The following is a 22,856-nucleotide window of genomic DNA, read 5'->3' as shown; positions in this document are numbered from 1 at the left end:
GATTTCTTCTTAACCACAAAATAAAATAAAAAATGTTAAAATCACGAACTAAAAAGTTAACTCTGAGCACGAAAAACCCAAAACCTAAACCTCAAGAAACTGACACTTGGGATGGATTTTTTTTAAAAAAATAAATTTTTGATGATTGTGTTAAGCCTAAATATTTTAAGGCGCATACTCTCGGATCTTAATTATAATTTTTAAAGGGATAACATAAGCTAAAAATCTTATATTATTAAATATAACATTAACTTTTTCGTTGAAATTAAAATAACTATATAAATTTAAAATAACCTGGTATTGTGTCAGGTATAAACTGCGGTTGAAAATATAACCACGCGTATATAGTTTCATGCGATATTTTGGGCGTAGTTTCGCAAATTCGTGAACGTGACAAAGGCAACAGGGGGGAGGGAGAACTAACCTTTGAAAAATTTTGTTTAGGTTTTTTTTGTGGCTGGACGTGTGACGTGATCTTAAACTTGAATTTTTTTATACTTAAAAGCTCAGGGTGGCGCCGACGAGCACGTTAAGAGTAAGATCAAAAGGTCACTGACCTTACACGATATAATAACCTTTTAAATGACCCCCCCCCCTAGACTGACAGATGTCAAATTTATGTTTTAAACTAAAATTAAATGAATTGAATTCTTTTAAATCATTATATAATTTCTAAAGCTTCCCAACACATTATTATTATTATTAACGAGTTTAAATATAATTATAATAATTTATTTAATGGCCCTACTAATTTTAATTAAAATGTGCCCGTAATATATAATTTTTATTTTTAATTTATAAAATATAAAAATTACGTAAGTTTTTGAAATAAATCATATTTTTTGGGGGGAGGGGGTCCGGGGGGGTGGCGAGGAGAAAGAGGGGTGTTGCGGGCTTCAAAGAAATTTCGGGGGTCCATAAACATCAAGTGGCCGTATAATTAGAATGTAATCTTAGAGTGAGAAAGGCGGGCTTTAAATATTTCTATTAAGTTATAAATGGTCTAGAAGATAAGGCGAAAACGTGCGCTCAGGGCGGGACACCCAACCAAAAAAAAACACCAAAAAAAGATGAAAAGATTTTAAGCGGGAAAAAAACGCGCGAGAAATCTCTCTCCTCTTCCAAAGACGCGAAAATGTTGTATAACAATTGAGGGCTCGGACATTTCAACATTTACAAAAACTCGCCCAATAAAACGGGCAATTACAACCGGCAAGTATCCAACCCCCCAAAGAGATCTTTTTAAATCTCGCGCGTGCATTTTTGATTTTGAAAAAAGAACCGTATTCGCGATTAAAGTACAATGAAGTAGAAGCCAAGGATGTATTAAATTTTAATGGAGTTTTATCCAACTGTTAGTATCGGCTTCACTTCAACTTTCGCCGTGAACACGTACTATCTTATCACGTGTCAAAAATGGTGCAAAAAAAAAAAGATGACGTGTACGGGGCTTTCGCGCCAAAAATAAAAGCTAGGCTTTTAAATAGAAGCGTAAAAAAATTATAGCGAAGCGCGTGGGGGTCAGCTTAAAAATGCTCTGGATTTTTCTTGGGCGCAAAAAGAAAAAATAAATTTTGGAGAAACATTTTTTAGATGGCAAATTATTTTATAATCGCACGGGTCACGTGACATACTTGAAACTTAAATTTATTCCCAGCATGCATTGAAAATAAATTTAATATTACGCAAAGTTTTCCTCACTTGAAAAATTGAAGAGTCAAAACAAAATTATATCCAGTTTTGACGGGGGTGTTTGTAATAATACAGTATTGTAGGCCACTTTTTAAGTTTCATTTCGGTTGACGTAAAGAAGGGGGCGGGGCCCCCCGTACACCCCGTTCGTAGCCAGCCAATAAAAGCCCTTAATTAAAGCTACGCCGCCTGAAACTAAAGAAAACCTCAACTGTTAAAAGGCGCTCGAAAACGTCACTCAAAACCCCCAAAAAACTCATCACGGGGTGAAGAGAATATGACACCTAAGTTAACACCTACTTTGATGAAAAACGTCAAAATACACCATAGAAGAAAACCCCAAATTTAAATCGCTAAAAAAATAATATAAAAAATAAAAGTTTAAGCGATGATGGAATATTTCAAAATGTTCTTCAAATTTCTTTTCTCTCTTTTTTTTACTTTTTGTTCATACTTGAAGTTTCAAAAATTTTAATAGAAAAATAATGCTTGATTCTATAAAACTCTGTTCCTCATAAAAGTTTTAAAGTTTTAACTAAATAAAATAACTCAATATATTTTAATTAAATTAAAATCTTCCATGTGAAAAAAAATAAATCTTCCACGTGAAATAAAATCTTCCACGTGCAAAATAAAAAAAAATAAATCTTCCACGTGCAAAAAAAATAAATCTTCCACGTGCAAAAAAAATAAATCTTCCACGTGCAAAAAAAATAAATCTTCCACGTGCAAAAAAAATAAATCTTCCACGTGCAAACAAAAAATAAATCTTCCACGTGCAAAAAAAAAATAAATCTTCCACGTGCAAAAAAAAATAAATCTTCCACGTGCAAAAAAAATAAATCTTCCACGTGCAAAAAAAATAAATCTTCCACGTGCAAAATAAAAAAAAATAAATCTTCCACGTGCAAAATAAAAAAAAATAAATCTTCCACGTGCAAAAAAAATAAATCTTCCACGTGCAAAAAAAATAAATCTTCCACGTGCAAACAAAAAATAAATCTTCCACGTGCAAAAAAAAAATAAATCTTCCACGTGCAAAAAAATATAAACCTCAAATCTCGCGCGTGAAAAGCAACCCTTAAATATTTCTCACGAGCTTTCGGGGGGAAGGGGGGAAGGCGGGAAAGCACATGCGCCAGATATTCACTGTTAATTTGAATAAAAAAAAGCACGTGTTTTCATCTTAAGGGAAATAAATAAAATAAAAAATATATCATCATATTTAAGGGGTAAACATTTTTAATGACTTTAAAAATGCACTTGAGGCCATGATTTTTCCAAATGATAGAAAGCGACACCTATTTTTCTTTTTCTTTCATTTTGACTTTATAATGAAGGCCTGACTAACCGGGTGGCCAAAAAGGCAAGCTAGACGATTTCCCTGAAGGGATACCGGAACGTAAAACGTCGCTGCTTAAATAAAGGAAATACCCGCGACCTAATATCCCCAATTGATTTTCACTTCATTCTCACTTTATACTAAACACTCTTATTAATTCTTTTAAATTTTTGGGTAATTATTTCAGGAAAGCTTGATTCCGCGAAATGATCCCTCCCTAGAGCCTAATACGGGTAGTTCATCATGCACACAATCGCTAATTAGGACGGTTTTGTTTTTTGTTTACGCGTAATTGAGAGAAATTTGGGTAGCTTACCAATATCGCAATTTCTTACAGGACCAGTTTGACCCAAAAACACAAAAACCAGAGCAAAATTGTTACTTACCTAAAAGAAAAAAAAAGAAACATAATTATTAGTTAAAACATTATTTAAAAATATTAATAAAATAATTTTAATTGCTTATAACTAAATTAAACACTATGGCTTAATTTTAACATTAAATTAGACAAAAATCAACGAAATCTGGTCGCGTATTTCTTTGTGCAGAACCGGATTCCTTTAAGTTAATAGTAAGTGTTGGTTATTTATTTTGAACTCTGAACTTCCAAGGGGTCAAAAAACCAGCTAAACTAAGTTGTGACTCGATATAAATATACCGTAAAAGATTAAATAGATATTTCTTCTTTTAAAAAAAATAAAATTTAGAGTCGCGGCGGGTTTAAACAAGATTCAAACATTTATTTATTTATTTACCTAAATTCTAAATTCAAGATACACCCGATTCTCATGAGTCATGACGAGGCCCATCTATATTCCACTTACCCCCATGAATAAATTAAATTCTCCCCTGAAAAACTATTCAACCATAAAGAAAAAACCCGTGTTATTCCATAACATTTATAACCATGACGTTCCTGAACCAACTTAGTTGGATATTTGTGAGATTTACGAATTGATTCGCATTACCACCTAGACGAAGAACTTTTATTTACCTAACAATAACAATAGATTTTCTCAGTCCCAGCGTACAACAAAATCCTGATTTGTGTTGTTTCGAGCACGTGACCCCCCACTGTGCGCGCGCTTGCGGATTACATTCTTAAATCACGAGCGCCTTCCCGCCTTTATCATAAATTTGGCGGGAAAATGCGCGTGTTTCGATCCCCGGAATTTATTTGACCCGACATACATTTCGTGACGTCAAAAAATAATTGAACCCGCATAATGACATTTTCCTAATAATAAATGAATGGAAAAAAACTAAGAAAATAAACGATAAATATCATCTTGGGGAAAAATGGGTTTACGGTTATTATTACCATCCGCCCCTATTCTCTGATTGGCCCATTTGACTTCCTGCCAAGTGAAACAAAAATAAAATAATTTTGTACAAACTCGAGGGATTGGACACTTTACAGCCCAATATATTTTAAATCAAAACCAATATTTTTCCTTAACGAGTGAAGTGTCCGAGCCCTAGATTACCATCCTCCCAAATTGCCATTGTTTCCCCAAAGACACTAATTTGGGGGTTCCTTTTTTGTCACCGAAATTTGGCGGGATATATTTTTTTCACACGGTTCGGTCGATAGGGAAAGGCCCGGAGAAGTCATCCATTCGTTCTCATTGCTCGGTTTAATTAGGGCCCCTCATTTAGGGGGTCACAGATTGCCGGGACGCTTCGCTTTGACAGTAGCCATTTATTAGGAACGCTATAACGCTAATCTTACGGGTCACTCTTAATTTGCTTTGGACATAAACAAGGGCTTCCCTCCCTAGTATCTAAGAGAAAAATCAGAAGTTAATGGTTGACCAATTGGTCCGACCATTACTGACCATTCTTTCTTATAAGTAATGATATTGCTACAATTTCCTTGATTGCCATTTCTCGATCGCAAAAACTAATCGATATTTTTTGATATAATATAGACCTATTTGATTCAACGACACGAGCTAACTTTTTCCGCACACTAAAATAATAAGAATGTTGCACGTGCTAGGAAATTTTTATTTTTAGTTTATTTTCACGTGCTAGAATGTTTTAATTTTTACATTATTTTCACGTGCTAGAATGTTTTAATTTTTACATTATTTTCACGTGCTAGAATGTTTTAATTTTTACATTATTTTCACGTGCTAGAATGTTTTAATTTTTACATTATTTTCACGTGCTAGAATGTTTTAATTTTTACATTATTTTCACGTGCTAGAATGTTTTAATTTTTACATTATTTTCACGTGCTAGAATGTTTTAATTTTTACATTATTTTCACGTGCTAGAATGTTTTTATTTTTACATTATTTTCACGTGCTTTGATTATTTTAATTTAATAAAAAAAACCAAAGTCACGCGCTTGCATTTTTATTTTTCTAAAAAATAATATAAAGGAAAGAAAAAATAAATTATTTTCACGCGCAGCGCGAGACCTATAACGTGAAACGAATTTCTAAGCTAACTAATAAATAAATCTCCAAGAGCTCTCTCTGTTTTACTCCCATAATTCCTTTCTTTCCGTGACATCGGCAAATGGAAAAAAAAACAAGTTAAAATAAATAAATAATAATAAAAATAAGCAGCCTATTTGTTGATTTTGTTTGTTATTATTTCTTTGCCTCGTAAATTCGTTATCAAGCGGCGAGAGAGAATAAAAAAATAAGAGTGAAATAGGTAGATAGGCTTGTCTAGTTTACTCGCTAAGTCGCCAAAATGAATTAATCTCTTTCCTCGAATAGCTTTTTGTCAGCGGAACAAACTAAAAATAACTATTTCTTTCGACTGCGGCGAAGAGAGGCTAGATTTACAGGCTACAGGGAATTCAGCCAAGTACAGTCTTAAAATGACTATTTTTCTCATCGGAAAGTCGTGGGAAAGTAAGACAATCCAAGAATGCAGTAAGGATTGAAAAATGAAGCCTTTGTCTATATTGTAATCTAAGATTGAAACAGATTTCTCTAGGAGCTGATGATAAATGTTTATGGGTCCCTGTCATGGCGGACAAGACTCCTACGTCCCACGTCTCTCATCGTGCGATAAAAATAAAAGAATATACAAGCCTGTCGCACACACACAATTACTGCCTTTCATAATTCTCATACGAAAAGTAAGAAAAAATGCAAACGTTAGGTTTTTCTAATTTTATGAGGGAAAATTGCGCTTTTTTGCCAAAATATATAGAACGCATTATGATTGAGATTAGACAGATTTAAGCTTGATTACTTAATTACAATCTTCTAAATATAAAGATTCGTGGCAACCATTTTAAAATAACAGCTAGCCGGGGTCGAATTATTAAAACAATGCGAACACGACCGTAAGCATTTCTTCCTTAACTAAAACTAAAACCCCCTTAAATATAATTTAAAGAACTGACAACACCCTGCCTTTAACCGTATTAAACTCAATGAGGGGATTACATTCGATGCCACTACATCATCCTTAGAAAAATCCAACCAAGAATTGTCTATAGAATTCTAGCTATAAGACTGGACACAAATCATGAGGACGGATGGTATATAAGACATATCCCAGAATAAGCGATACTATAAAAGGACATGACATCTTTAGTTACGACGACCGGGGGTGGGGGGGGGGGGTTAGAAAGTAGTCTCCAAAACCCTAACCTCCGAGCAGGGTGTCAAGATCACGTGATACGAAGACAGGCGGCAAGACCATGAACCCCATTCTCAATCGTCCATTTCCGTTATAGGAAATCCATAATCCGACCCCAAGTTGATACCGTAATCAAAGGCGGGGGTGATACAAACGATACATTAGCTTCGGTACAACCTTAACCTAAAATTTAACCTATAATTTGTACCATCCCAAGTTTGCTTTTAAATCAGCGTGAACAGTTAGTTCGAATACAGTATTAGGTGAATTGTAAATTACGGGTTGGACGCGTCAACGATACATACGTCTCGTCCAACCCCCCCCCCTAACGGATATGTCAAGAAAAAACGAAGCCAGAGAGAGGATCAGGAGGAGACACGGGTGCTTTTCAGGATGGCTTCCTACCAACGAGTGAGTCCCTTTTTAAGGCTCTTTCTTTCATTCCAAAGATTGGATTGGAACGCTGAGATTTGGGTGCCAGATAAACTGTCCAATTCTTGTTTCTGTACGCTCCTGCTTCCGAATTACCCACAAACTCTTATTTTTATAGGGGGGGGGGATTTATTTCTAGAAAACGGTAGCTTAAATACGTATTAACTAACAAGCTTAGCTATTCTACTGGGCGGTGTGTGGCCCATCAGGAAGTTTCCCCGGGATAAAAGATACAGAATTCCAAAAATAAAATTCTAGACCCTAAAAGATTGTTGCAAAATTTAAAGGTATCTTCAAAACTGCAAAAGTTATACAGGGTGTTTGTGAAAAGTCCATCAATAATGAAAGGGCGTATTTATTGGGCCATTTTGAGTCGAAAATGTTCTATGACATTTTGCCGTCCGAGCCACGGTTTTCGAGTTATGATTTGAATATTTTTTTAGGCCTAATATAAAATATTAAAAACAGGGGAACCAGTTCATAAACCATCGAATGCCATATAAACCTTGAAAGTAACGAGAGTCCCTAAATCATATGAATAGTCTTTGAGCGGGTTGGTATTTTCGTTACGGCACGAGCCAGCCAGCCGCTGATAGACTATATAGCTCGTTGGTAAGGGAGCTAGCGTTTTAAGACATCTAGGCAAAAAGCCACGACGAACTATATCCGGAGAATCTCTCTCTCGAGCTAGCTGTCAGGCGGGCTGATTCCACCAATGTTTCAACTCAACTGAGGGCAACGCTAACGGGATTTCCCCCGCCTGACTATGCCAACATTGTTTCCTAAGAGATATACGGCACCCATTTCCCCATTGATGGCAATTTGCGGTTGAAACCGAGAGAGAAAGAGAGAGGAAGAGGAATGTTTTTGAAAGATTTAGCGATGGCAACAAAACGCTTATTAGTTCCCCGAGTGATGGATTCGGCCAGCCAAACTCGACGAGCACCGAAAGACGTCTAAAGCCACGCAGTCGGGTGACGAAAAAAATAGCGTATACCGTCAAGCGTGTCTGTTATGAATGTAAACATAAAACCGCGTTTCAGCGACCAATGCGAAAATAATTAACTATTTCTAAAAACACGCGTGTTGATATAAAAATATTTGGCGGGAAAAGAACGCGCGCGCGCCCCAATTTATTATGGCACGTGCAAATTTCTTACTTGAAAGAAAAAAAAAATGCGCGCGAGAATTTAACGGCACGTGCAAATTTCTTATTTAAAAAAATTGCGCGCGCGAATTTAACTGCACGTGCAAATTTCTTATTTAAAAAAATTGCGCGCGCGAATTTAACGGCACGTGCAAATTTCTTATTTTTAAAAAACAATTATAACCTACAATAGCGCGTGACTAAAAAACTATAAGGAAGAAAAAATATAAAAGCACGCGCTGAATTAAATTTGGAGGGAAAATTCTAAAAGAAAAAGGGCGCGTTATTAGAATTTATATTTTAATTTAAAACACGTGGATTTTTCAATATCTTTTCAATATTATAGAACTTCGTGAGAGCGTTTTGCACTTACGTAAGTAATAAGTACTAGCTCCGTTCCCTCACCGGTAGAAAATAGTAGGGGCAATAATTGGTTGGGGTTACGTCGACTAAACCACGCTTGTACCGGACACGAAGTGGATGGTACTGGTCTGGTACAAGGAAGAGCCGGGATTTTTGAAAATTACATACAGGGGAGGCCTCGAGTAGCACCCAGAAACACCGTGCTGCGACATGACTATTAAAAAGGGATTATAAACCCCATTGGTATTCTCCGCAATATTGCCAGGGTCCCCGAAGTACTGTCCGAACAAGCCAAATGTTTAATTACGTCACCATACCTATAGACTATATCGTACGTGAGAAATATCTGAGCGTAAAAACCCCAACAGGTAAAACGGATTTAAATTCCTTCTGGGTGGATTGCGAAGAAGTTGAACTTGTACTTGAATAATCTTGAACTTGTCGGAGGGTATTAAATATTAAGTGGCGATATAAGCGTCATTTTACACAAAGATTCAACCTCCAAAGAGCACCCCCTCCCCCCAGCTACGGTCCGCCCTTGGTGTTTGACGGGGGCCCCACACGCACGACCAAACTGACTGACTGCGCGGCGGCCTAAGCCAAGAAATATCGTGAGACCTAGTCTGACGTAAAATGACGTTCGGGAGTGTTTGAACAATGGCCGCCAAAATATTTCTTCTTCCACCACCACAAGATAAATTTAAGCTATGAAAGTGTCTGTCAAAAAATACGCTTCTGACGTATATAACATGACTGGACTCGGACCTAGCTCGGCAATGCATACACGCCATCTCAAAAAAACGCGTCACGAGCTACGAAAAACAAGATAGCAGACGCCAAAAACAATGATGTCTTACTTACAAAAATAAATTAATATATTGTAAAGGGGCCACAGACAATTCGACCCCCTCCCCCGTTTCTTAACTTTAACTGCGCATGCGCTTCGGGGACAGGGTTTACCAGTAATATTTGTTATTATATGCATCTCCCCGCTCGCATCTCCCGCATTTATTCAGCTTTGGAACTAAATGGTAATTACTGAATCGAACTGAATTCTACAACAAGCTTAATTCAGTCTGTTGTTGTCTCAGATACCACGAAATAAGTTTGATTTTCAAATTGAAAATAGGTCGATGAAAACCCGCCTTTAAATTTAAATTTGACAAAAAGTAGACGCGGTGACCAACAACAGAATCGTGTTAAAGCTATAGTTTGACCCTTTCGACCTTTACTCGAGTGGAATTGAATTCTACCGAAATCTAAGTCTGTGTAAGATTATGTCAGAAAAATTTATACATTTTTAAAAATTTGTATCTTTTTTTCTTATTTCGCTGTCATATTTTTTGGCGAACTACTTTGTTCAGTATAAGAACTAAGTTTTAAAGATACGCGTAGGACGAAAGAGCTCCCAACATTCTGTGATATAAAAAGGTCATCGGACCACTCTCCCCAACTTTAAGAAAAAAAAATAAAAAATAAACAAAAAAATAAATTTTGGGGATAAAAATTTGTAGTCCGCGCCTTACCCTGTATACTATGCAGTCTGCGAGGAAAGGGCGTCGCTTTACTTTAAGTACAATTGCTTTAAAAAATGCAGCTGGCCCCACCCTTATGACCCCATACCACCAACACCCTTAATCCATCGCTTCAACGTGACCCTAATTTGACCTTGACATTATGCTTGCTCCCCTCTTGAAGTAAAAATGACACCAAATTCTTTATGTTTTGGTTTAAATAAAATCTTGCACGGACCCGCACCAGCTAAGTTTTGTAGATAATTTTAATGGAACTCAGAACACGAAGTTCCCTAAAATAATAAAATTCCATGCATGGTACAAGGTGGCTTTTAAACTTAAAACATCTGTTAAGATAATGTTTTTAAAGTCACTTATTTCTTATCGGAAGTCAGTTTGTAATGTTACAGTCAAACCAAATACGGGCCCTAATGTCACCGTTAATCTTACTTACTATAATTAAGATAATAAAATTAAGGTTCGATTTAGTTTAAAACCCAAGGCCTAAAGTCTAGCCTTAACATTGAATTTTGAATCTAAAACTTAAGCACAAACACTTTACGAAACAAACTTCAGCAGGGTTGCCACGGAATTTTCAGAACCAAATTCCTGACCTTTTAGGCCGAAATTCCCTGACCTTTTAGGCCGAAATTCCCTGACCTTTTAGGCCGAAATTCCCTGACCTTTTTCTGTGCTTTTCCCTGACTTTTTAACCCGAAAGTGTAGATTTTTAAGTGCTTCTAATTAAATAAACTCTCTACATTAAGTTTTCCAATGTATTTGTTGCAGCAAAATTCCCCGGGTTTTCCAGGTACTGTGGCAACCCTGTGAGAGGACATGCGCAGTGGTGCGGTGGCGGTTCCTTTGAAATAAATTAGTGTCATTTCAAGGGATGTAAGTAACATCTCTGTTATGTCACGCCAACTTTCAACACCACTTGTCAACGGAAATAAAGCGCTTTGTAAAAGAAAGAAATACAATGAATTGTGCCAAAAAGAATGAAGAAAAAAACCTTTCAAATTATACAGTTTTAAAATCAAAAATGTCACGGGACATAAATTAATTGATCGACAGATGAATAGATTTAACGTTTAACATAAATTTCGCCTCCGAATTAAAGTTAAAAAATAAAAAATTAAATACAATGTATTATTCGTTAAAGATTAACCTAATAACGCGTGTCAGATTAATTCTATTGTTAAGTAATTAAAGTTAAATACACTTTGATTATTGGGTAGCTAGCTAGCCGTGAAAGGTTACTGACCTTATGATCTTTCAACTTGAACTTAAATTATAATTTTTTTTCTAGCATATTTATTTTTATTTAAACGCGTCATTTAATTTAATATAATAATAATAATAATAGTTGGGTTTGGTGGTTAATTATTAAAAAGACAAACACATCTTTGACAATCTAAGAAAGAATGTGGGGTGCTCGTGCTTTAATTACTCGGAAGCGCGGTCGCGTTTTAATTTTCCTTAATTAGGGGTGCCCGACTCTAGATCTATAATCTATTCAAAATTAGAGTATATACTGTATATACACTCCGGGTATTTTCTTAATGACGCCATTGTGCAGTCGGACAATCATCTTATACTATAAGTTGTTTCCTTTTAAGCTTCATCGCGTCGGAAGTTAATAAGTACTTTATTCATTAAATTAAAAGGAAACAGGATGAGCCATAGCCTGCACTTAAAGTCAAACCGGGTAAGGCAAGCCGCTTAAATACTGTAAATATAACAGGGTTCATGCAACTCTCGGAAAAACCCATTTCCCTGAAATTTCCAGGTTTTCCACATAATATATTTTATTGACAATTTCAAGGAATTTTCCCCGTAATTTTACTAAAAATTATATAATTCCAAGATTTCCCAGAGTTTTACTAAAAAATTATAAAATTCCAAGATTTCCCAGAGTTTTACTAAAAAATTATAAAATTCCAAGATTTCCCAGAGTTAAGTTTTACTAAAAATTATAAAATTCCAAGATTTCCCAGAGTTAAGTTTTACTAAAAATTATAAAATTCCAAGATTTCCCAGAGTTAAGTTTTACTAAAAATTATAAAATTCCAAGATTTCCCAGAGTTAAGTTTTACTAAAAATTATAAAATTCCGAGATTTCCCAGAGTTTTACTAATTGCTAAAGACTTCTCTAAGTTTTACTATAGGCCTAAATTGTATAATTCCCGAGTTTTGAATTGAATTTTACTAAAAAAAAAAATAAATAATAATGGCCCATTGGCGACATCATAGAGATTTCCTAATTGCCTTTCAAAGCTCAGGTACATCATAGTTTAAATATATCTTGGATTGGGTCAACTCATAGGGTATAATTTCTTATTTATTTTTTCGCGATTAGCCATGACATATAATGAAGACATTTAGCGTTCGGTGATGAGCTTATTATTACGTATAGTCCTTCCCCACCAATGAGCGTCCGTTCCTCATCCCCCAAAAAAAAACCTATAACAGAACAGAGATCCTAACATCAGATTTCGAATCCTACCTACGTAATCTCTTGACAAACGCTACTTTGTTTCTTTATTGCAATTAACATAGCGTATTCTTACGCTTTAGTCTAAAACTACACTGACAAGTAAAACAAGAATTTTCGGCGTAATTTCACTGGAGGGCCAAAATGGTTGAGAAGGTACGCAACGCGCCGCGCCGACGATTATAGCCTAGGTAGATCTTAAAAATTAAAACCGGATTTTTTTCCCCTGCGTGAAAATTGTTTTTAAATGGTGAGCCCTTGTATTTCATACTCGTCGTTTTAAAAGAGTACTCGAGCTTTTAAGGGTCATTAAAAAATCCAAGCATTTTCATAATTGTATAATATAATCTCTTTTACATCAATTTATTTCATAGAAGAAATTCCCTTCAAATTTTCGAGCCACTGAATTTATAAATGATTTCTTAATTTCAAAATGTTAACCTTTAAAATGACATTTATGTTTATTAATTATTTATTTATTTTTTCAATTACAATTGGGCCCTGACCCTAATTATTTGGTACCATTGGATAGCGGACAATTAGGGCTATGACGTACTAAAGGGATATCCCTGCAAATTGAATTGAACTAGAGTTTGGACGCCTTCAATTTGGTCTAACTTAAGACCCAAGTTTGGTCAGATCTTTAATTGGTTTTGTTTGTTTGTTTAAATCTTAATAATCTGGAGCTCAGTTTGAAGTAAGTCCAAGAAAATGGTACCGTGGCTCTACGTAGAGAACAATCATGGCTACCTAACCCTCAAAGCATTTACAAGTATCTTTAAATCTCTACGAGTTATAACAATCCCCAAGTTGGCAAAAACCAAGATTGAATATTGGTATTTATTTAATTGGTTTGATTGTTTAAATCTTAATTATCTGAAGCTCAATTTGAAGTAAGTCCAAGAAAATGGTACCGTGGCTCTACGTATAGAACAATCATGGCTACCTAACCCTCAAAGCATTTACAAGTATCTTTAAATCTCTCCGAGTTATAACAATCCCCAAGTTGGCAAAAACCAAGATTCAATATTGGTATTTATTTAATTGGTTTGATTGTTTAAATCTTAATTATCTGGAGCTCAGTTTGAAGTAAGTCCAAGAAAATGGTACTGTTGCGTAGAGAACAATCATGGCTACCTAACCCTCAAAGCATTTACAAGTATCTTTAAATCTCTCCGAGTTATAACAATCCCCAAGTTGGCAAAAACCAAGATTGAATATTGGTATTTATTTAATTGGTTTGATTGTTTAAATCTTAATTATCTGGAGCTCAGTTTGAAGTAAGTCCAAGAAAATGGTACTGTTGCGTAGAGAACAATCATGGCTACCTAACCCTCAAAGGATATTTACAAGTATCTTTAAATCTCTCCGAGTTATAACAATCCCCAAGTTGGCAAAAACCAAGATTGAATATTGGTATTTATTTAATTGGTTTGATTGTTTAAATCTTAATTATCTGGAGCTCAGTTTGAAGTAAGTCCAAGAAAATGGTACTGTTGCGTAGAGAACAATCATGGCTACCTAACCATCAAAGGATATTTACAAGTATCTTTAAATCTCTCCGAGTTATAACAATCCCCAAGTTGGCAAAAACCAAGATTGAATATTGGTATTTATTTAATTGGTTTGATTGTTTAAATCTTAATTATCTGGAGCTCAGTTTGAAGTAAGTCCAAGAAAATGGTACTGTTGCGTAGAGAACAATCATGGCTACCTAACCCTCTAAGTATTTGCAAGTATCTTTAAATCTCTCCGAGTTATAACAATCCCCAAGTTGGCAAAAACCAAGATTCAATATTGGTATTTATTTAATTGGTTTGATTGTTTAAATCTTAATTATCTGGAGCTCAGTTTGAAGTAAGTCCAAGAAAATGGTACCGTCGCGTAGAGAACAATCATGGCTACCTAACCCTCTAAGTATTTACAAGTATCTTTAAATCTCTCCGAGTTATAACAATCCCCAAGTTGGCAAACCTGGATTTAGAAATAAGTTCTATTCTTCTTGTTGTCTATGTTTTAAGGTAAGCGATTTAAGGCGATGGGTAATAAGTATAACTATAGTACGGAGTTTATTTGTCTCTCTCTCTCTCTCAATCTCTCGAGGTGGTGCGTGGTGGTGGTAGGGGTAGGGGCTGGCTGGTGTTGGACCACCCGACCACCGGCGCCGTTGCTTCGCCCCAAGCGCAAAGCAACAACCATGCCGCTCTTAAAGTACCAGCACCATCCCCGGTCAGAAAAGAAAACCTGATTCGAAAATTCCCGCCCGAATTAAAATGCGAATGTGCGCGATACGGGGCGCGTGAAAATACAAGACGACGTTTAAAATTACCCCCATAGACTAATACTTAAATGGTAGGGGCACCTCGCGCCCATTCCCTATACTCAAGTACGCTAGAAAAAGCCCAACCACTGCCATTACTGTCAATTCCATGTAGGGTAGTAGGGCTGTCTTCCCAAATAAATAAAACGCGTGCAATCATGTTTTGTGGAATAAACCCAAAGTCGCGATCAGGTCAAGGTTAAAGGTCACCTTTCCCTTATTATTACAAATACAAATACAGATAACAATAGATAGTAGGCGCATAAGTGTTGCCAGTCATTTGTGACGTATGCAATTCAACCCCGATTAAATTAATTAAATAAATTAAATATAAACCAACTTCTTGTTATTTGTGTTATTAAAGTTCACATTTCCCTTATTATTACAAATACAAATAACAATAGATAGTAGGCTGATAAGTGTTGCCAGTCATTTGTGACGTAAGCAATTCAACCCCGATTAAATTAATTAAATAAATTAAATATAAACCAACTTCTTGTTATTTGTGTTATTAAAGTTCACATTTCCCTTATTATTACAAATACAAATAACAATAGATAGTGGGCTGATAAGTGTGTGTTGCCAGTCATTTGTGACGTATGCAATTCAACCGCGATTAAATTAATTAATTAAATATAAACCAACTTATGGTTATTTGCATACAAGTTATTCATGTTGTTTATATTTCCGAATAGTTAAGTTTCTTTTAGTTTTTTTTTTATTATTTTGGGAGGGTTTTAGGATGATAATACTGTATTTGAAACTAATTGAGCGTACAGAAGAAGATGAGGGCGCGCGCGAAAAGCATTCTGGGATTTAATAGAGCCATTAAGGCGTAAGAAGCGTTTCTCCAAACGACTGAGGCAGTTCATAGAAATTATAATCAGGTGGAGGCCACGATAATGGTGGCGTAACCAGGTACTTTTGCGCATATTCAAAAGACTCGAGTGGCGGCGGCAATAGGTGCTGTAGCGCGGATGTATTTAGTTAAGTCATTACATGACTTAAGTTATTTTGTCGCTCTTAAAAACACCCTTGCAAATGATTCGGAAAACTAAAACGCGAAAACTACATACACACAAGGACGGTTTTCTAGAGAATCGGATACGTGGCACTCCCATTGTCAAGAAATACTGGCAAAGAAGTTGACACTTCAAGACTCGTACGCAATTATCTTGTTCGGGTTTATGAACATTTTGCTTAATTATTCGGGCCCAGATTGTTGTAATACCACGTATTTAGTATATCGTTGGAAAGGGTATAAACTGGACTATAACATACTCAAAGAACATCCCAGTATCTCCAGTAGAAAAAGAGTTACGAGCCTCCAAAGTTTATTAATAAAAATCAAAAGTAACCTAATAACAATAAGTGAGACAAAAAATGAGTTGACGAAGATATTGAGGTAGCCTCAAGTTTAAAGTATCCTTGTATGGGGAGCAAAGAGTACTATAACATATCCAAAGGAGATCCCCGTATCTCTACTAGAACCAGAGTTACGAGCCTCCAAAGTTGGGTCTAATGCAATTCCTATGGAGGGGTTGTTTGTTTACGTTTAGCTTAATTACTCGGCCCCTGTTTGTCGTAGCCCAAATCTTTTAGTATAGTTAGATGGGGGACAAATTGGACTATAACATACTCAAAGGACATCCCCGTATCTCTTATATAACTAAAGTTATAAACATTTAAATAATATAGACTATAACATTTTGTTTAACTACTTTCGCCACTGATTGTTGTAATCCCAAATATTTAATAACTTTATGGAAATATAAAGGGGGGAGGGGCTTTATTCAAAGGATGAAACAAAGAGTTCCGACGTCCCCAAAAATTAAAATTTTAGCAAAGGGTCAATTGCGATGAAACAAAAATTAAAAATTGGCCTATTATTTTAATTAATTTTAACCTTGAAAAGCGCGCTCTTTATAATTAGGCTAAAGAAAATGATCACGGACCAATTTACCCGTGGAATTGTTAATTGTTATACAAACCACAATGCGTCTAATTTTTTTTTAAACCAACCAAAAAGCATCCTCGGGGGAACCGCGCAATTTAACGAATTAAATTTATATACCTTGGAATTAAAATTAATATAATTAATTGCAACCGATTGAATTGAAAAAACAACGTGAGGTAAATATAAAATATTCCTCCGATGATTATATAGAATAGATCTTTAATAAAATTTCCAATAATTATAAAATTTATAGAAAAGGGTTGAGATACAATATTTAAATTATAGGGTACGCTATTGTATCTATTAAGAAGTAGAAACTTGCTTTAAAGTCCTACCATAGCCACATTAAATACCCTAAATTTTTTAACCCTTAACCTTTACAAACTCCATTTATTGAATCTATATAAGCATTCTTATTTATTTTTATAATTTTTATAAAGTTATATTTTTAAATATAATATAATTTCCCTTTAAATTTTGCGCGCGAGAAATAGAGGCGTGGTGTTTCTCGAATTCGCCGCTCGAGGCGCTCGATTTCTCAACGGTCGAATAAAAATATCGAATACATTATTCCCCCCCCCCCCTTTACTTCTACTCCCCCCTATTCACTCTGCCAAAAGTCATTTAATCTTTTTGTACATTAATGATTTCAGACACATTTCGTTTTTTATATACCCTAAGCTAATAGCGGAGGTTAGCCCTAGACGCTGCAGAAATCTTTCAATTGAATGTCCCGACACACACCAAAGAGATTAAAATATATATGTTCATTTCAATATGTTAATAATTATTTTCTACCGATTTTCCAATTTTAAGGGTTAGGGGATGTAACGCCGTAATCCCCGTAATTTATTCCATTTTTTAAATTTTATTTTTAATACAGAAAAAGCTAAACATAACCATTAACTTTTTGTTTCTCCAATTGAATATTCGTGCTTCGTCTTTCTAATTTTTTTCACGAGAATTTAAATTCACGCGCTTCAATTCTTTCATTTTTAAAAAAAACTTCACGAGAACTTTAATTCACGCGCTTCAATTCTTTCATTTTTAAAAAAAACTTCACGAGAACTTTAATTCACGCGCTTCAATTCTTTCATTTTTAAAAAAAACTTCACGAGAACTTTAATTCACGCGCTTCAATTTTTATTTTGTAATTTTTTTTTAAAAGCACGTGTTTTTTCTTAAACCTTTTTTTCCACGAGAATTTATATTCACGCGCTTCAATTTTGCTTATTTTAAATCTTTTTTTCACGCGCTTATTTTATTTTTCAAAGCACGTGTTTCTCCTTAAACATTTTTTCCACGAGAATTTAAATTCACGCGCTTCATTTTTTATTTTGTAATATTTTTTTCACGCGCTTATTTTTTTTTAAAGCACGTGTTTTTCTTAAACCTTTTTTTCCACGAGAATAAATTTATTCTTAAACTATTTTTCTCCACGAGAATTTTTTATTAAATTCACAAAAATTGATAATTAAATAAAATATTAACGGGAGTTAAAATTAATTCTCTGGATCTACTTGGGAGGTGCGGATTGAAAGATCTAGGTGGGGGTCACCCCTGGCCTATACTTAAACTTGGGCGCGTTAATCGTGATTGGTTGGAAACTAAAAAGGTATACGTCGATGCAGTCTGCGAAACTTAATTAAAAAAAAATAAAATATAGGAAATTTAATTGTAGTTATATTCTATTAAAAACCGGTTTTAACGTCGAAGTAAAATATATAGCGGGAAATTCGAGACCTAAAATTAAAACCTCCCCACACCCAAGATATTACGAGTTTAGGATTCGTAATTAAAATAATTAGAAATAAGGAAAATTAGCATAAACGCGATTTTACACGCTTCGCAATTAAACGCGAAATTATTTTACGGAATAAAAATTATCCTCAACGTATATATGGAGAATAAAATTAAAGTTGCGATTATCCAAATTCCCATAGAGATAAATAATCCCTAGCAAGATGAGTGCGAATAATTAAAAATTTAATTTAAAAACACAGGAAACCCTTTGAACTAAAACCCCTTATAAAAATTCACCCAAAGAACAATTAAGGTACGTTTAACCGCGAGGCATTATGGGATGGATTAAACTTAAAATAACCCGTTAAGCGTATTTAATAGCTCCAGGCATCTTTAATGTGTTTTATTAATAATTTCAGAAATTATTTTCAATTGAATTACTATCATTTAAACCTATTGTTATTTATAATAACACACAGTTAATTTTTGGGGGTCCTTTAACTATTTCGAGATACCAATATAAATGAAGGTATGACGTCATATGACCTATAGATTTCGAGCCATTAGATCATGGTCTATAGAATAATAATGAAAAACCAGTGGAGTTTGCAAAATTATAGAGCGCGGGCGCGGGGGGATGCTGTTAATTCTAGGAACCCTGGTCGCGCGGGGCATTATGGGGGCCCACTCGAGCACGTGCTAACCTCAATAGAAATAGGAATATATAATTCGCCTTCATGGAACGTGTTGAATTCAATAACTCGCCTCTATCTAAAATATCACACTTTCTAAAGGGGTTATTACGCCCCCACCCCCACCCCTCCCCCCAAGTTAAAAGGGTTTAATAGTAGCCCCCCTCCCGCATAGAAACCATATTAATAAATTCAATCAATTAAAAGCAGTCGACATTTTATGGGGTTCCTTATTCAATTAGTATTACGTTTCATAAGCGCCATTTCTAATTTGGAGGCTACGCAAACATTGCATAGTTACTTTAAAAAGTTGACCCTATTTATAACCTCTGACCTCTTAAATAAAACCCCGGGAATTCCAGTAATTATTATTCTACCTACACCGGTTGTCAACACTTTAAAAACCAAAATACAACCTTTAACCATGGTTGCACAACAATTTCCCTAACCTATTTATAACCCTTGACCTCTTATTAAAATTAAAAACCCAGTAATTCCAGTAACTATTACCATCCTACCTACACCAGTTGTCAACACTTTAAAAACCAAAATACAATACACTTTAACCATGCTCTACAACTTCCCTAACCTATTTATAACCCTTGACCCCTTATTAAAATTAAAAACCCAGTAATTTCAGTAACTATTACACCAGTAACCAGTTGTCAATACAAACCTTTAAACCCCTACCAAATTACCCACAATTCCAGGCCTAAATCCAATCCACAGCATTCCTAAAACCCTACTTAACTACAATAGTTATTATTTATACACCCTAAGCCTAAAACTGACCTAATATTTCACGACAACAGCACGACCTTTGAACCAAAGAGCATTGCTAAAACCCTATACTTAAACCATATTTATACCCTAAGCCTAAAACTGACTTAACAACAGCACGACCTTTGAACCGAAGAGCATTGCTAAAACCCTACTTAAACCATGTTTATACCCTAAGCCTAAAACTGATTTAACATTTCACGAGAACAGCACGACCTTTGAACCGAAGACAATCAACTTTAAAAAAAAACTCACATTGAATTAGTGCTGTTCCAGTAAATGTCGAAGAGTTTCTTGGTAGTGACGTAACGTGGTCCAAAGGCCAAATAAACGCTGAGAATTAGGCCCAGTTGAAAGGGATTCAACTTTCTGTAACTCCAGGGGCTCATCTTTTGTTGCTGTTGTTTTAAATACCGCCGGTGGTAAACGTCCTGAACGCTCGCGGGACCAGAGTACGACAAAGTCCGTTGAATTTTTTGGGGGGAAAACGAAATCCAGCGTCCGATCAACGAAAACACTTAATTTCCTTTTGCTTTTTTAGAATTTAACGACAGACAAACGCGTTAAACACTGGCAAGGGATTTAACCACGATTAAATCTGTCTTTCACGCTCATTTTAATTAACTTAATTAGGCTTAAAACCCGGGCCTAAACACTTTAAAACTTTACGAGAAGACAGGGGCCGTTGCACGAGCTCTTTCGCGCGCCGGATACGGCTTCGGATGCAACGGCGGAGCGAGTGAGTGAAGCCGAAGCCAGCCTCGAGCTCCAACAAATTCTCGCGCGGGACGGAAAGACGGGAGGGGGGAGGGAGCTCTCGAGACACCGTACTGACGAGGGGATGGATACTTCGTTAAAGCTAATAGGAATTACTATTAAAATACTAACCAATTCACGATAAGTGTCCTTCACCTCGGATTGAGGAAAATAAAAAAGCGCGCTCTCCGAGAAAAGGAAAAGTGGCGCGAAATGTTGGTGGCGGGAAAATCGGGTGGCGGGAAAAGAAAGAAGAAATCTTTTTGAATTTTTCCGCGCGAGAAAAAAGGGCGGATCGACTATAGCGCCTTCGGTGAGGCACGTCACAATTATTAAGGAGGCGCTTAAAAATATTATACCGCTTCTTTTCTTACTTTAAAAGCTTCTTAACTTGGTTTCCCCCGATTATTTTTTTGGTTTAATATATTCCGCTGGCGATTAATTTAAATAGTATTTTGTAAAATTGCGAGTAGGCCTAAGTCTCGAGGGACAGAAATCTTTTTAGAAGCTTAATTTTTTCTCATTAAAGATCCGGTTTTGTTTCTGATCATTCTGAATGACAGCTGAACACAATTTAAAAAGCCATCATTACTTTTATTCAATGTATGTTTTAAATCATTTCGAATGTTAATTAAACATTATTTAAAGATTGGACATATAAATCTCCTAAATACTTTTATAAAGAAGAAGCCAGCAGCGGCGGAGCAGTTTATTAAAAGCTAATTTAAACTCGAGACAGCTCCTGAGAGAGAGAGATGAAAACTCGAGCTTTCCATTCGAATCGCTCGTGTCTATTTAGGCGCGAGACTTTTCCCCGTCAGGTCGGACACTCGTAACTATTCACGTGAAAATTGAAACTAGTAATGCATATTAACAATATAAAGTGCTCGACACCCCGGTGTCACGCGCTGGTTTCAAAACCGAGGGGTGGTTTACTAGCCATTTCTACGGTAATATTAATGTTACAAAAAGGTATCGATAAGGGAAGAGTGTTAAACCCCTCGTGTCACGCGCGGTGTTTTAAAACCGAGGGGTGGTTTACTAGCCATTCCTACGGTAATATTATTCTTACAAACGGTATCGATTAAGGAAGAGTGTTAAACCCCTCTTGTCACTCGCAAGATGAATATGGCTGGAAATCATCTCGCGCTTGAATAAAATAGATATTCGCGGTTCAAAACGAGACAAGTTTTGTAACGTGGCGGGCCCCGCTTTTTATATAGATTTGATTCTGTTAAGAAGACACGGAAAGCTCAAATTAATCTTGATGCTGACTGTTTCTACTTTTGATCCTGGCCATTCATTTTTTTAAGGCAATAGCTATAGGTGTGACGTTCGCGTCCCCTAGTGGGAAGATTTTTAAAACCATGCCCGCCCCTCTTGACACCCTCTCAAGAACGCCACTAATGTACCTCCCACTTTAGAGAGTCATTTATCACGTGCTACTCGAAGTTAGATTTAATGAATTCTAGAACACAATTTTGCGAGGAATCCAAAAAAACTTAAGGGAATGTCATAATACTCGGTGCGATTACTTCATTGAATAGACAGTTTGCGCTAAAAGGGATCGCTTCATTCAGGGTTTCCAGTAATTTATTATTAGAGGTTTGGAATTGGAACTGAATCGAACAGAACTAAGAGGTTTTAAAACCAATGGCACTGGCTGAAGTATCTTCAGGGACATTTTTCCGATTGCTAAATAGTTCTCTGAACCGGGACCTCAAAACAAACATCTTAAGTGTAATGGAATGTTTCACTTATTATTATTAAATAGCTTTCTACTCGGTTGTACTATTTGAGAGGCTTGAAAGGCAACAAAATTTCCACCAAAACCTTCAGGCTTACTGATGGAAATTTCGCTAGACAATATTCTCAAAGACAATATTCTTTTTAGATGGATGGATGAAAGATCTAACTAAGCCTTGGTCTGGAATATTTCAAGATATTTTTAAAAATGCATTTGAAATAAACCTTGTTTTCTTCCCACTTATCCCATTTAGAGCGTCTTATAA

At 35.6% G+C, this 22,856-nt stretch overlaps 1 protein-coding gene across 2 annotated transcripts in view; it reads right to left on the bottom strand.

The window, feature by feature from the left end:
• The window catches only part of LOC149597169 (uncharacterized), a 267,950-nt gene that overhangs the window by 212,038 nt on the left and 33,056 nt on the right, over positions 1-22,856 (bottom strand). The window contains exon 1 of one of the 2 annotated variants that reach the window (XM_089861127.1): positions 20,344-20,812. The exons of the other annotated variant lie outside the window; for it this stretch is intronic. Within the exon in view, the coding sequence (XP_089717253.1) occupies positions 20,344-20,477 (134 nt within the window). The 5' untranslated portion in view covers positions 20,478-20,812. Of the gene's footprint in view, positions 1-20,343; positions 20,813-22,856 lie in introns of those variants that run through there. 2 annotated transcript variants of the gene reach the window in all.

This window comes from Phalangium opilio, unplaced genomic scaffold (genome assembly GCF_054372755.1).
Source record: "Phalangium opilio isolate 3A_F unplaced genomic scaffold, DU_Popi_V2 ptg000369l_1, whole genome shotgun sequence".
NCBI lineage: Eukaryota > Metazoa > Arthropoda > Arachnida > Opiliones > Phalangiidae > Phalangium > Phalangium opilio.
This window is presented reverse-complemented; position numbering and strand designations above follow the sequence as displayed.